This window comes from Sinocyclocheilus grahami, unplaced genomic scaffold (genome assembly GCF_001515645.1).
Source record: "Sinocyclocheilus grahami isolate Dianchi unplaced genomic scaffold, SAMN03320097.WGS_v1.1 scaffold112.1, whole genome shotgun sequence".
NCBI classification, from domain to species: domain Eukaryota; kingdom Metazoa; phylum Chordata; class Actinopteri; order Cypriniformes; family Cyprinidae; genus Sinocyclocheilus; species Sinocyclocheilus grahami.
This window is the reverse complement of record NW_015505291.1, coordinates 1,851,914-1,866,107: the sequence shown is the minus strand read 5'-3', so window position 1 is coordinate 1,866,107 and position 14,194 is coordinate 1,851,914. Positions and strand designations below refer to the sequence as shown.

The 14,194-nt window shown below is 37.5% G+C and overlaps 1 protein-coding gene across 1 annotated transcript in view; it reads right to left on the bottom strand.

The window, feature by feature from the left end:
* Positions 1-1,300: 1,300 nt before the first annotated feature.
* pigg (phosphatidylinositol glycan anchor biosynthesis class G (EMM blood group)) overlaps positions 1,301-14,194 on the bottom strand; it is a 136,261-nt gene continuing 123,367 nt past the window's right edge. The window contains exon 13 of the mRNA XM_016277489.1: positions 1,301-2,313. Coding sequence (XP_016132975.1) covers positions 2,094-2,313 — 220 coding nt within the window. The 3' untranslated portion in view covers positions 1,301-2,093. The remainder of the gene's footprint in view (positions 2,314-14,194) is intronic.

Sequence of the window (14,194 nt, the reverse complement as noted above, 5' to 3'; positions counted from 1 at the left end):
TAATGTGCATTTATTTATTTATTTATTTGGTAAGCTGCTGTGCAATAAGCAGAATAATGCACAGTCGTCTAGTTATGATTGCAAAATAAACACCCTCAGGATGAAGCACTACTTGCTGGGATTTAATTAGCCATAATGACCAGCTGACTGAACACTATCCCTCATATAAAATGAAGGGTAATAGTTCAAATGTCAAATATTGAGCATTTTTACCCTTGGAAAGGTACAATTAATGTACTCTATGGGTCTCTAAATCAGACACTCAGAACACAGTGCGATCAGAACTGAATCCCAGAGGTCAAACTAAACCTCCTGACTGCGTTTGCTCCAGTGGGAGAGACTCTGCTCTCCACTCTTTCCCTGGAGGATGTTTGCAGTTCAAAAAGGCATTAGGTTACAGAATCAACTTCTTCAGCCAATAAAAAGGTCAAAGCAAAGCATGATTCACAGGGAGGAAGCAGACATCTCAAACGCCCACTTCCTTCACGGTATCTGCTACAGTTAGGGATAGGAATCATACAGAGTTTAACAGTTCAAATGATTCCAGAATCCTCAACAATTCCTTTATCAGTTCTAATTTTTAACTGCATCTTGCATCAGCATCCTGATGTTAAGTAACATTACAGACTTCAACATAACAGAAACAATAATAAGAAACATTACAAATTTAAGATCCCTTCACATTTATTTAATATAGCAAAAACAAAAATATCATCCATCCATACATTACATAGTAAAAAAGAAAGTTTTTTTTTTCTGTTTTCAACTGTTTTCAATGTTGATCATAATAAAAATGTTTCTTGAGCAGCAAATCGGCATATTTGAATGATTTCTAAAGGATCTTGTGACACTGAAGACTGGAGTTTCGGTCCTTTGCATCTAGGGAATAAGTTACATTTTATATATGCAAACAGATAACAGTTAAATTTTAAAATATTTCACAATATTACTGTTTCCTACTGTATTTTAGCCTTGGTGAGAATAAGCCACTTCTTTCAAAAACATTTTAAAAATCTTGATCTTAAAATTTTGAATGGTAGTGTATGTCAGTATCATCAACAAAAGAAATGAAACAGCCCATAACCATTAATGGAAGCAAAACTTAAAACATAAAACTTACAACATAAATTTACCATTCAGAGAATGATTGTTTAATGTACAGTCACATGGAGCAGATTTTTTGACCAATAAGATTTAACTGTGGGCGGAGCTACTAAGCACAATGTAATGAAGACAGAAACCAAGCAAAAGACAAAAAGTCTTGTGATGGTCAGTGTGTTATTGCATCACGTCTGGTTAAGTCACACTGTTAGTGTCACTGATTAATAAGTGACATTTAACATAACTTTCAAACTTGTACACAGCGACTGTATCAAAACAAATCAGAGAGGCAGAACTGTGAATCACACATTAAAAAGCATGCAGAAATGAATTACTCAATCAGAAAAGGATTTCTTTATATTAATCAGATTTAAGCACTGAGACAAAGAAAAACACTTACCAAGATAAATCAGTTTACAATTCACATTCCCAACAGGCGGATTAAATTAAAACGTCACACGTAGCTGTGTTTAGATATGATTTAAAAGACTTTTAAGAGCCCTTAAAGCTTTCAAGTGTGTGAGGAGTTTACATCTGCTGTGATCTCAGCGAGGGGAGAGTTATTAATGATGTATCTTATCTCGTATTATTCTAGAGGTGAAGCAATGGTCAGGAACGGAAATTGCAAGATACAAAAAGAATTACACTCTCCATTATCTGTAAAGCTTTAGGAAAAAAACTGCATAGAGAATGAGAGGGATTATCATATGTACGCCCACAAGTCTTCCCATACATTATCTGCACTATCGAAGACCCCTCAAAAAATATAAAAATAATTTAATCACACACACACACACAAATGAGCAGAAGTCAGTAGAGCAAGCCAAATCGCCATGCAAGCTCTGAATTCTTAATGTTGACGTCATTCACAGTAGTAGAATTACCGAAAACCTTCTCCCATCACTTTTCCTCTCATTTCTCCTTTTGGTGCACAAAACTCAACTGCACTGTTTGTTCTGTACCGGAGTTTGGCTTTGGTTATGCCTTTGTATTCATGGTCTGGTCGAGCGTTCCTGATCCATAAAGGTGAAAAACAGACACACGGCGGTGTTGATGAGGGTGTGCATGGCCTCGTACAAGAGTTTCGGAGAGAACACGCTCCAGATGAAAAGGTGGTATCGGAGACTGGTGACCAGAACCACGTAAAACGCGGCTGGGATGGACCGCAGGAGCGCGAAGCAGTAGCTGCCATGACCAAGACCCATTACAGCCCTGAAAGAGAGAAAAAAATACCAGAATAAAGATGTGCAGTCCGGTTATGGTCTGGACTGAGTCTATGATATGTGTCATTATAAAAGACTGTAGTCATAAAATCATCAGGTTTCATCGACTGTGGTTCATTCCTCGTTTAATGCTAATGGAAAAGCTATTACTTCTTTTACTAACCTTTGATTATGTGTTATGTTTCACGACAAATGTCTATGGTATATTCATTATGATAAATGCCACCTGCCATGGTCTGATGGGGCAGCCACCAGCAGGTCTAGAAGCAATAATCGGGCGTACTAAAAGATAATGCAACCTTAATGGATTTGAATAGACTGGATCAGGCTAGCCTAGACTGTGTTAGACTGGCATGCATTTGACTGGCCTAGACTAGACTGGATGTCCTCAACCTATAAACTAGACTGAATCTAATAGACTAGAATGGGGTAGATTACATTGTAATGAAATGAATTGGACTGGACTAGAAGGGATTGAACTGGACTAGAAATAACAGGACTGGACTCTCATGAACTGAAGTTGGCTAGGCTAGATTAAATGACCTCAACCTATAAACTGGACTGGATTTGACAGACTAGACTGGGTTAGATTACTTTGGAATTAATTGGTTTGGACTAGAAGGGACTGAATTGGACTAGAAAGGGCAGGGCTGGATTAGCATGAACTGAAGTGGGGTAGGTTAGTTTAAATGACCTCAGCCTACGAACTGGACTGGACTGCCTTGCACTGAATTGGACCGAGCTGATAATAGACCTCAACCTATAAATTGTAGTTGATAACAGACTAGACTGGATTAGACAATTTAGGACTGAATTGTATTGGACTGGGTTGGAATGGACTAGAATGGGCAAGACTGAATTTACATGGATTGAAATGGGTTAGGCTAGATTAGATGGCCTCAAACTATGACCGAACTGACTACACTGCAGTGAACTGGACTGGAGATGGTTTTACTGGACTAGACTGACCTACATTGAACTGAATAACACTGGACTAGAATGGACTGAACCAGATTGAATTCGGCTAGACTGGGCAAGACCGAACTAGTATGGATTGAAGTGGGTTAGGCTAGATTAGATGGCCTCAATAAACTGGACTGGACTACATTTCACTGAACTGGACAGGAGTTGATTATACTGGAAAGATTGACAGGGCTAGACTACACTGAACTGAATTAGACTGGACTAGAATGGACAGAACCTGACTGAATTAGACTATAATGGGCAGGAATGGATAGGACTGGACTAGTATTGACCGAAGGGGGTTAGGCTAGATATGATAGCCTCATCCTATAAACTGGGCTGGAGCTGTGACAGACTGGATTTGTTCAGATTACACTGGACTGAAATGGATTGGACTAGAATGGATTTAAGTGGGTTAATCCATTTAAATAGATTAAATGGCCTCATTCTCTAAACTGGTCTGGACTGGAGTTGATTTTATTGGACTAGACCAGGGGTGCCCAAACTCGGTCCTGGAGGGCCAGTGTGCTGCAGAGTTTAGCTCCAACCCTAATTAAACACACCCGAAGCAGCTGATCAAGGTCTTACTAGGCATACTAGAAACTTCACGGCAGGTGTGTTGAGGCAAGTTGGAGCTAAACTCTGCAGGACACCGGCCCTCCAGGACTGAGTTTGGGCACCCCTGGACTAGACTGACTGGGCTAGATTACACTGAACTGAATTAGACTGGACTAGAATGGACTGTACTGGACTATAATGGGTAGGAATGGACTAGTATGGACAGAAGTGGATTAGGCTAGATAAGATGGCCTCAACCTATAAACTGGACTTGAGCTGATGGCAGACTGGATTGGTTTGGACTATGTTGGACTGAAATGGATTAGACTAGACTATAATAGACTGAAGTGGGTTAGGCTAGATTAAATGGCCTCAATCTATAAACTGGATTGGACTACATTTCACTGAACTAAACTTGATCTGATTTTACTACACTAATTTGACTGAGCTCAACTATATTTAACTGAATTATGGTTGGGCTAGATTAGATGGTCTCAACCTATAAACTGGACTGATTTACACTACTTTGGACTGAACTGGTCTAGACTGGGCAGGACTGGACTAGATGTCCCCAACCTACAATAAAACAGCATTCTGTCATTTTAACTCTTGTTTTGAGCAAATATTCAGTGTTTCAGCCTGAAGAACAAGTGTTACTCATATGTAGACACCAGAATCTGGTTCCTGGATTGCAGGCTGTTGTATCAGAAATCTTTTCTCTAGCCCCGGGCGAATCAATGTGCGAACAGTCCGGTCATCCTTTGACTTGCTCTGTGAGAGTTTGGCTTCTCCAAGGAGCAAATGCACTCATTCCTCGTTCACATGAATTTGGATGTAGGGCAGGTTCTACAGCACCAAACAGAAAAAGCTCCATGATCTGCTGACATGAGTCAAAGACATTCAGCCACCAGCCTTGCATTAAAAATTGAAATTTATTGTTGTGGTGACATAAATATTGATAGCCCAATTCCCCAAAGTGGTAAACATAGTGCTTTCTGTCAATACTGATATGACAAGTGAAACATTAGGAGAAAATAATCAAACATGCAGCTCCCATCTTTCACAAACAGCGAGCTGGATCGAGCTGGCTGAAGACGCTCCCCGGATGAGCGCGACGGCCTGGCGTGTTTTGTTGTGAGTTTACACTCCTTCATTCTTCCACCCAAAGGGACTGCTGCAGTCTGTCCTATAAAACCCCTCTCACAGGGAGAGAGAGAGAGACTCATTCTGGGAGATTTCCTCTCCGGCGTAATTATGCTCACAGATTTTATGTGACAGTGAAAGGGAACTAGACAAGGATAAGTGAGATAGCGGTGCAGGGTTCAACCTGGAAACTAATCAGTGAATTTAAATTACATTACGAGACAAACAAGCAAAAGCCAAAGACTGACAGGAGAAATCACTACCAAAACACATTTAAGGGGACAGTGATTTACTCACCCTCATGTGGTGCCAAACCTGATGGGACACAAAGCATATGGACTACATTTATGGTAATTTAATGGTGTTTCTTCTTTTGTGTTTTGGAGGAGAAAGAAAGTCATACAGGTTTGGAATGACATGAGAGTGAATAAATTATAACAATTTTCATTTCTGGGGTGAACTGTCCCTTTAAATTGGCTTGTTTTTGCTGTTACTTGCTGTAACTGTAACATGCAAAAATCTTGAGCAATCTTGGTTAGTTTCTACTACTTCTTCAAGTTTTACAAAATAGGATTGTGACAGAAAGGACAATATAGTTTACTAAGAGTAGACAGACTGAAAACACGATGCTCTCTGCTCTGTTGGACACACTATCAATCAATGCAAGACAACAACAGCAAACCACATTTAATACTGAATCAACTGTGGAACAACATATTGTTCAGTCCAGTTTTGACTGCTCCATAATTTTGACTGACAGTTTGCTTGTCTAAACAGACCGGCTGATTTCTAGACCTGCGGAGCTGCTCGTATTCACAGTGAATCTTCTGTAAACTGTACAGCCACATCACAGTCCCCGCTGCTGATTCCCGACAGCACTGCCTAAAATCATTTTCACGCATCTGTCACAAATATCTCTGCGAACAGAAAGGTGGTCCTTCTCCGCCTCACGAGGAGTTTGCCGGCGGATGAAGGCATTTGCAATTCAAATCCACACCTCAGACACTCGGGTAGTAGATTTTTTGCAGGATTCAATATCCCTGAACACAAAGCACCTGTTGCCTCGGAGGAAATGAAATATCTCCTAACAAGCCTTCGTATTTCTCTCTCTCAAATGGATTGTGTAAATGCTCGCCTCAGATGGGGGACGGGTCAGCCGGGCCAGCTGGGATTCCAGAAAGCGGAGTATTGATCAAAGAGCATTTCCTGGATCTCTTGTGTGTGCTGTAGTGACACTGCTGACTGAGCATGCTGAATTATATATGTCAGACTGAACGTCTCACCACTTAAGACGGTCATTTATCAGGCTCTAGTCGGACAGCCCTTTAGGGGAAATCTTTGAGCCTCACAGGGACAGACTTTATAATGAGATAAATAAAGAGTGGGTGGTTCACACAGGCAGAGTTTGATACTCTGCATTTATGTGGGATTATGGGATATGCAGAGTGCATCTACCAGGGTCATGTGATTTGCAAATGCCTTTTAAAGTCCAATTTGATTCCTGAATTTGAATTGAGGAAGTAAAATGGGATGCAGAAGTCTGAATGTGAATGGAAGCACAATGAACTGAAATTCAAAGAAAATCATACAACAAATTTTTTACTAGAAAAGCAAAGTTTGAATAGCTTAGAAGTTTAGAAACTTAGAGTTCAAAGTTTAGAACTCTTATAGATGGAATGATTGATCGATAGATACTGTAGATTAATTAACTTACAGTATGTGGATCAGGGTGGAAAAAGAGCTTTCTCAGAATCCATGTTCAATTTCTTTGAACTGCAATTCAGTATATTCCTATTTTTGTCATTCCAAATAAAATTCCAACTTCCATTAAAATTTCAGCTGATTAATTTGAACCAATTTGTTCTGATTTTTTCCCAGTTCTTTAATTTTGAATTTTGCCCTATCCTGACATCACTGACACAAATGCAGCTGTGTTCATATTGATTCAATGGTCTAAAGAGTGCAATTCGAACACTCCCAAACCATGCAAATAGTGAACAATGTATCATTCTCAGGCATATCTGAAAAACTGGCATTACAACTGCAAAGTGAAAAAAAGGTGGTGCAATACTAAAGTGCTGGTGTAAAAGCAAATAAATAATGAATGCATCCTGTGTTTTATGATAATCAGATATGAATTTCATCACAACTACACCAGTCTACGCACTAGAATTGTTTAAAAATCATGAATATTAATATTTCATTTACACATGATGAAAACAACAACTTTCAAACCCCACCTAAGACTGCCGTGCCTTTAAAACTTTTACAGTATGTAAATGCCCTCTGTGTTTGCATGCAAAATGAGAAGCAACTCTAATAAAATGCAGCGGCACGCTTTAAAGTTGGGCTCTTTCTGAAGGATCTGCAGCTGCTACACAAAGGCCACATACACACTGCAGCCTAATTTGGTTGTCAATTCATCTTTTAGTGCTTAATCCTGTTCAGTACACACAGTTCAGACAACTGTTAATTCTACAACCAAATTAACTTCCGAAAAATCAACGTGATCTCATGATAATTCGTATGTATTTTACGTAAAATGTGGTTCTATAAAACGTACATTTACTTACGTTTTTACAGGCACTAAAACGTACAAATACTTACGTATTTTCAGCCTCTAAACGTACAAATACTTATGTATTTTCAGCATTTAAACGTACAAAACTGACGTATTGATGACACTTAAAAATGAATCCTTATGAATATTGAAATCGTGACATTAATTTTATTAGTTTTTAGTTGTCATATTAATTAACTTGTTTTCAATTGCATTATTAAATTGTTTACTTATGAAATTATAACATTTCGTTTTGTTGTGATTTCTGCTGCTAGCTCCTTTCCAAGAATATGCCTAAATTATCTGGATAATATTTTCAGCGATTAACAACATAAATTCTGCTCTGGATCACACAAACCTACTGTATTCCGCCAGAGAGGACTGCGTATCGTCATTTGGATTACTTTTAGTCCTGCTTTTGACATTTTTGCAATAAATAAATGATTGTAACGTTAATTGCATTTATCTGTCTGTTATGTTTTTTTATACTGTACAGAAATGTTTAGGCTTATAGGTAGGAGTGGAATTAGCGACTATAAATATATTTTAATGCTATATTGTTACTAAAAGTTTTATTTTCCTGCGTATTTCGGTCATTTGCGTTTTATATCCTTTATATATCGCTATAAAATGGGTAGGTTAAGGTTTGGGGGTAGGTTAAGGGGTCTAAAAATCTAAATTGCGTATTAATAAAATGATAAAAATGCATATTCGCTATAAAATGGGTAGGTTTAGGTTTGGGGTTGGTTAAGGGGTCTAAAAATCAAAATCGCTTATTGATAAAATGATAAAAATGCATTGATATGAATATCTAAATGATATAAAAGATACGTAAATATTTTTAAGTTTTTTAGCTAAAAATACGTAGCGATTTGTACGTTTTAAACGTTGAAATACGTCTAAATTGTACGTTTTAGCATGACTAAAAACGTACAAAAGTGTACGTTTTGTGCTTGTAAATGTTACGTATTAATACCTACGTATAAACATGAGACCAGGCTGGAAAAATTCAGGTAGTGACAACAGCATTCACAGAAATTCTATACAGTGTGTACAGAACCGACCTGAACAACTAGTTGTTAATGATGTGTTTAAACGCATATCTGCCATGAGTATTTTCTGCATGTGGTGTAATAAAATCACAAAGTATGTTTTGACTTTGACATAGAGTTGCCAGATCTTGCTAGAAAAAACAACAACAACAAACAACAATCCCATAATAAAATCAAAACCAAACGGTTTATCTTAGAAATAATCCACATGACTTTTTTAACTCCTTAAACTGGATCGCTTCATGAGTTAAGCCCAAACTACAAGCCTAAAGATGGTTGATAAGCATCGCTTATAATAAGTGGACATGGCAACCCCCGTGCAAAGCAGCTTTACAAAAATAAAAACACTACAAAACACTTAAATGCGGTTGTCACTACTGAAAACTTTAGAGTGTGTACATGGCCTTAAACAAAACCAGGAGATCCGACAGATCTTAAAAGGGATAATTAAAGACCTTCGTTCAACTTCGTAACACAAATTAAGATATTTTTGATCAAATCTGAGAGCTCTCTGACCCTCCGTGCAACTGCAATGTGCCCAGGTCCAGAAACGTAGCAAGGACATCGGTAAAATAGTCCTTGTGGTATCAGTAGTTCAACCATAATTTTACGAAGCTACGAGAATACTTTTTGTGTGCAAAGAAAACAATAATAACATAATTTATTCAACAATTCTTCTCCCTGAGTTACCGTTGTTTACGTTCAGCATGCGCACGCACGCTTTCGCCGAACGTAATCAGCGTTGTTTATGTTCAGTAGACAGCGTGCGCATGCTGAACGTAAACAACGCTGATTACGTTATGGGGTACTCTCCAAAATGGTGGAAGATGGTAACTTGGGTAGAAGAATTGGTGAATAAATTATGTTATTATTGTTTTCAAATTACGGTTGAACAAATGATGTCACATGGACTATTTTACCAATGTCCTTGCAACGCTTCTGGACCTGGGAACATTGCAGTTGCAATGCTGTCTACGGAGGGTCAGAGAGCTCTCAGATTTGATCAAAAATATCTTAATTTGTGTTCCGAAGATGAACGAAGGTCTTACGGGTTTGGAACGACATGAGGGTGAGTAATTAATGACAGAATTTTCATTTTTGGGTGAACTAACCCTTTAAGTTCTTCAGTTGTTTAGTAATAACAGTATCTATCCTACAGTACTTGTTCCTTATTACCTCATCATGACTGGATGGAAAATGTTTCTGAACACCTCAGTGTGCATGTGGGTGGTCTTACATGTCTGATGTCAGAACGCTTTTGCAGAGTGCAGAGCAAGTCTTGAGTGCTGAACGTTACGTTATGTTTTGATGGCACATTGAACTCTTTTAGCTCAAAAAAACCAAGGAAAATTTTGATTCCTCCTGGAATGACCTCTTAAAGAATAATTTCTGTGTGTAAGAATCAAGAGGCCAGTACGATGTGTGTGAGTGTGTGTGTGTTTGTGTGTGTGTGTGTGTGTGTGTGTGAGTGCATATCTTGGACGAAGTCTGATTGTCTCGGCATGATTTCCATTATTCATTGTTCTGTGAGTGGCTCTAATTGTACCATCATTACCAGCTCGAGCTCTAATAACTGCCCCCGATTCCTCATTCGCTCTGACAGATCACTTCAAGCGCCATTAAAACAATTATCTTAAGAAGACTAGCACTGATTAATATTCCCATAATGCTCTGTAATTACACATCACTGATATGTGGATGTGGCCGGAATCTTTGAAAACTTTTTTTTGTCTGTCTTCTATTTTAAAGTGATACAAACGTTGAGATTTTTTAGAAAATATGCAGCACAAATTTCTAAGGCTAAAGAAAATGAAAGAAGAGGTTTGCTATGAGAAAAAAAGATTACAGACGTCCCTATTACAGTGAACTACAGAAGCGCTGTTATTGCCCTATAACTCATGAGTCATTTCAAGCTTTTTTACTGCACTGCAGTATTTTTAATAAAAAAGTGTCACATCGGAAGGTTGTTGCAGCATTATTGCATAAAGCTCTGTATAATGGGGCCATTGTTGAGTAAAACACAATGTTCTTTGCCAAACTTTGTAGAAAAACTCTATGGCAATAAAAATGTTCCCAAAAAGCTGCAAAAATATACAGATATTTTAGTATAATTGAGATGCTATTATAGTTTTTATTCATATTTTGATTTTTTTTTAGATGTTATTCATTTAATTACATTTTTCATTTTCATTTTAAAGTTTCAGTCTTTGTGATTATTAGAAGTTTTTTTTATTTATTCATTTATTTAAAATCTATTACAAGTCTATTACAGATTTTAATTTCAGTTTTAGCTATTTTAGTACTTCAAATTAAACAATGAAAATGAGATAAAATAAGTTCAATATAAATATAAAATACGTTTTTTTCTTAAATATTGTATTTCAGTTCAGCTTTTTTAATGATGTTAGATGTAGTCAACAATAATAACCCTGGTCATAAACATGAAATATACTGTATATGATAACCTACTAGGACTCATCCAATCAGAATTTAGAGTCGAAACTATAAGTTTACATTCATATACAGTACATATAGGAGTCTTAAAGGTACAACAGGAAAGGCCTGTTTAATTCTAAGGGTCAGTAACAAGTCAGACAATGCACATAAACTACACTGAAAGAAAAATTGGTGTGGGATTTACTCTTAAAAAAAATTTCACTCAGTAATTAATACAAATAACTACAAAGAAACGGCAAGCAACACCTTGAACTGAATGTGAAATTTAGAAGTAGAAAGACTGAAATAATATTTTCTTTTATACAACAGTTCTTTCATGTCCTCGAATCTGATTGGCTGAGAGGAGTGCAATATTCCAGTCATAACAGAACTACAACCGTTTCACCATTTGTATCACTCTGCTTGCAGTATTTCTCATAGCGAGTGTCATGGTGAATGCCCAAATCCACTGTCATTTTATAAATAATACTGTTTTTACACAGAATGTAGTTTTGAGTTTTTTAGGGGGGGTTAATAAAGGCGCTCTGAAGCGACGCGATGCATTTGTGTAAGAAAAATATCCATATTTACAACTTTATAAACCTTAATCTCTAACTTCCGCTAACTGTCATACACGTATTCACAAGAGAGTGCCGTCCAGCAGATGACGTAGCACGTAGGCAAACCTGGTGACGAATGCGGAAGTGACGAACGTGGAGCACAGAGGAGAGAGCAAAACAAAACACCAGTCATTAATTAGTAGTACAAAACGAGGATTTGTAAAGAAAAATGTTGGAGGATTTCAATATAAGCCAAGAGGACACTGGTTTTCCTTTGCTGTAAACAAAACTTGTTTCTCGCGAGACTAGCATATTCTCACCGGAGTTTACGCTACGCCTGATTTACATGAAGTAAATCATGGGGTAATTTTACTTTTTGGGTGAACTAACCCTTTAAAGCCAGATTTTTGCTCCAAAGTGAAAGTTGTTCCTTAATTTTCCTTAAAATAAATATCTTAAAAATATATATTTATTTCTTAGTTTCTGCATGTTCTAATGAGTGATTTCAAATCAAGAAACAGGTTTGTGTTGAATCCGTGCATCATTCGTTTTTTGATTTAATATTAAAAGTAGAAAAATGGGGGGAAAAAAAACGGCTCCTTTTTCGTTTTTCATTCAGGGATAGAAAAATGAATAAACAGCTTGAATATTCGATTTCTACATTTAGGCGGGAATTAAACACCCTTTTCTGCTGATTGGTTAGCTGAAGATCAAACAAATAGACTAATGAATAGCTTGGGCAGAGCCAAGACAGGGCTTTCTTCTGTGGAGATATAAATTCTATTCTTTGCATCAGCTGGGCATTGCAGGGTATGATATGACGGCTGTCATAGCTTACCCTGCTCGCCCAGTAAGTCTGTATGTTTAAGTAATTAATTAATTTGTTTCAAAATAAATATTTTTCTAAGACAAAAAGGAGGAATAATAAATTGGCTTGGGTATATATAAGCCTACAACGTACATGCAAGAACTGTCATTCTAACTGACAACCGGAAAACAACAGATATTAAATAGCCTACTCTTAGAGTTTTATAATGTAGTATTGTGTTTTATTAAAATGTATTTTAATTGATATCTCAAAAGGATATGCGCTCGCACAGAGGACTGCAATGCAAGATTTTCACAAAATGTATGAACTTTCTCACCACAGTATACCTTCAGAATGCTTGGAATAAACGCCACAAGACTCATAGGATTATTTTACGACAGATATGAATCCGCTTCAAAAAAAAAAAAAACTAAAGTCACCATTCTCTGCCATTAAATTAGCAAGTGCGGGCAGGACAGTTTTTTGTGTGTGTTCACACAGTTCCAATATATTGCGATGGGTTAAATAAACTCAATAAGCAGACAGACGTGACTACATTCAAGCGCAGACCAGTATTGAAGTGCACAGAAAATAAGCAGCAGTCATCATTAAAGCAGTTTAAATATGCAGTTTAAATTAATATTGAGTACTGATTGATGTTCACTTGGATTTTTTTTTCCCATCGAGGGGAAATAACTTAATACTCTGTCATTTATAGTTGTATGGTAAAATGTATATTTGTATGTGTAGCGTTACGTTCAAAATAACTACAAAAAGGTCATGCCTTTGAAAAATAAAGAGAACAACAGAATGCACTGCTTTAGCGTGTCTTGGTCTCCTTGAGCATCTTTCCGGCGCATGCCACAAACATGAACCACAGCGAATACTTGTCTTTTAAAAGGCTTCATTTAGATTATTTGACGTTAAAGGCATCATATAAGTAATTTTGGAATAAATCACAGTAAGTATAATGATAAAAAAGCGACTTCACAGTCTGTAAAATATGGTAGGCTATAGCTAATTATTTTGCATACAAAACTGCATAGCAGTTTTGAACTTTGAGCCGAGCAGATAAACGGTCCATGTGGCGCTTTTGGCACATAAACATTATATTGAACATTTGTCAAACTCTTCATATCGTTTTATCAAGGAAAATTATATCGCGATAATTAGGGATGCACCGATACCGATACTGGTATCGGGTCCGATACTGAGCTCCTGTACTTGTACTCGTTAAAATGCCCCGATACCAAACGCCGATACACACAGCATGTGATAAGCGCCATATTCAAACAAAGAAACACCGACAACAGAACAACAGAGAGCAGAAAGTAGTATTAACACCTGTATAGCTGGTGTGCGCGAGCTGATAAACAAAGCACGCTGAGTGGATTGAGCGCGCGGCGGCGCAGATGCGCGAGCTTGTCGAGTGAATATATCTTTCTCATAGACATCACTGGAAAGCTTGTAGTTCGGTCGGATATGTAAAAGACAAGTAAGTAAAAATGCACAAGTTACTTAACGGTAGGGAGAGAGAGAGAGAGAGCGCGTGCACTTCTGTTGTGTGATCTTTGATGTTCACTCACTTAGCACATGCATGATTTGGAATAAAACTAAACAGCAAAAATAAAACCATTCATAGGGGCATTCACTATAAACATAATTTATTTTCAACCTTAGGCATACACAACTTTCTGGCGAAAGTGAATCTAGCAGCTTGTGTGAACTGCGCTAGACTGTACTACTGTCCTCTCATTCTGCACCAGTACAAATACCTGCACGCGTTGCGC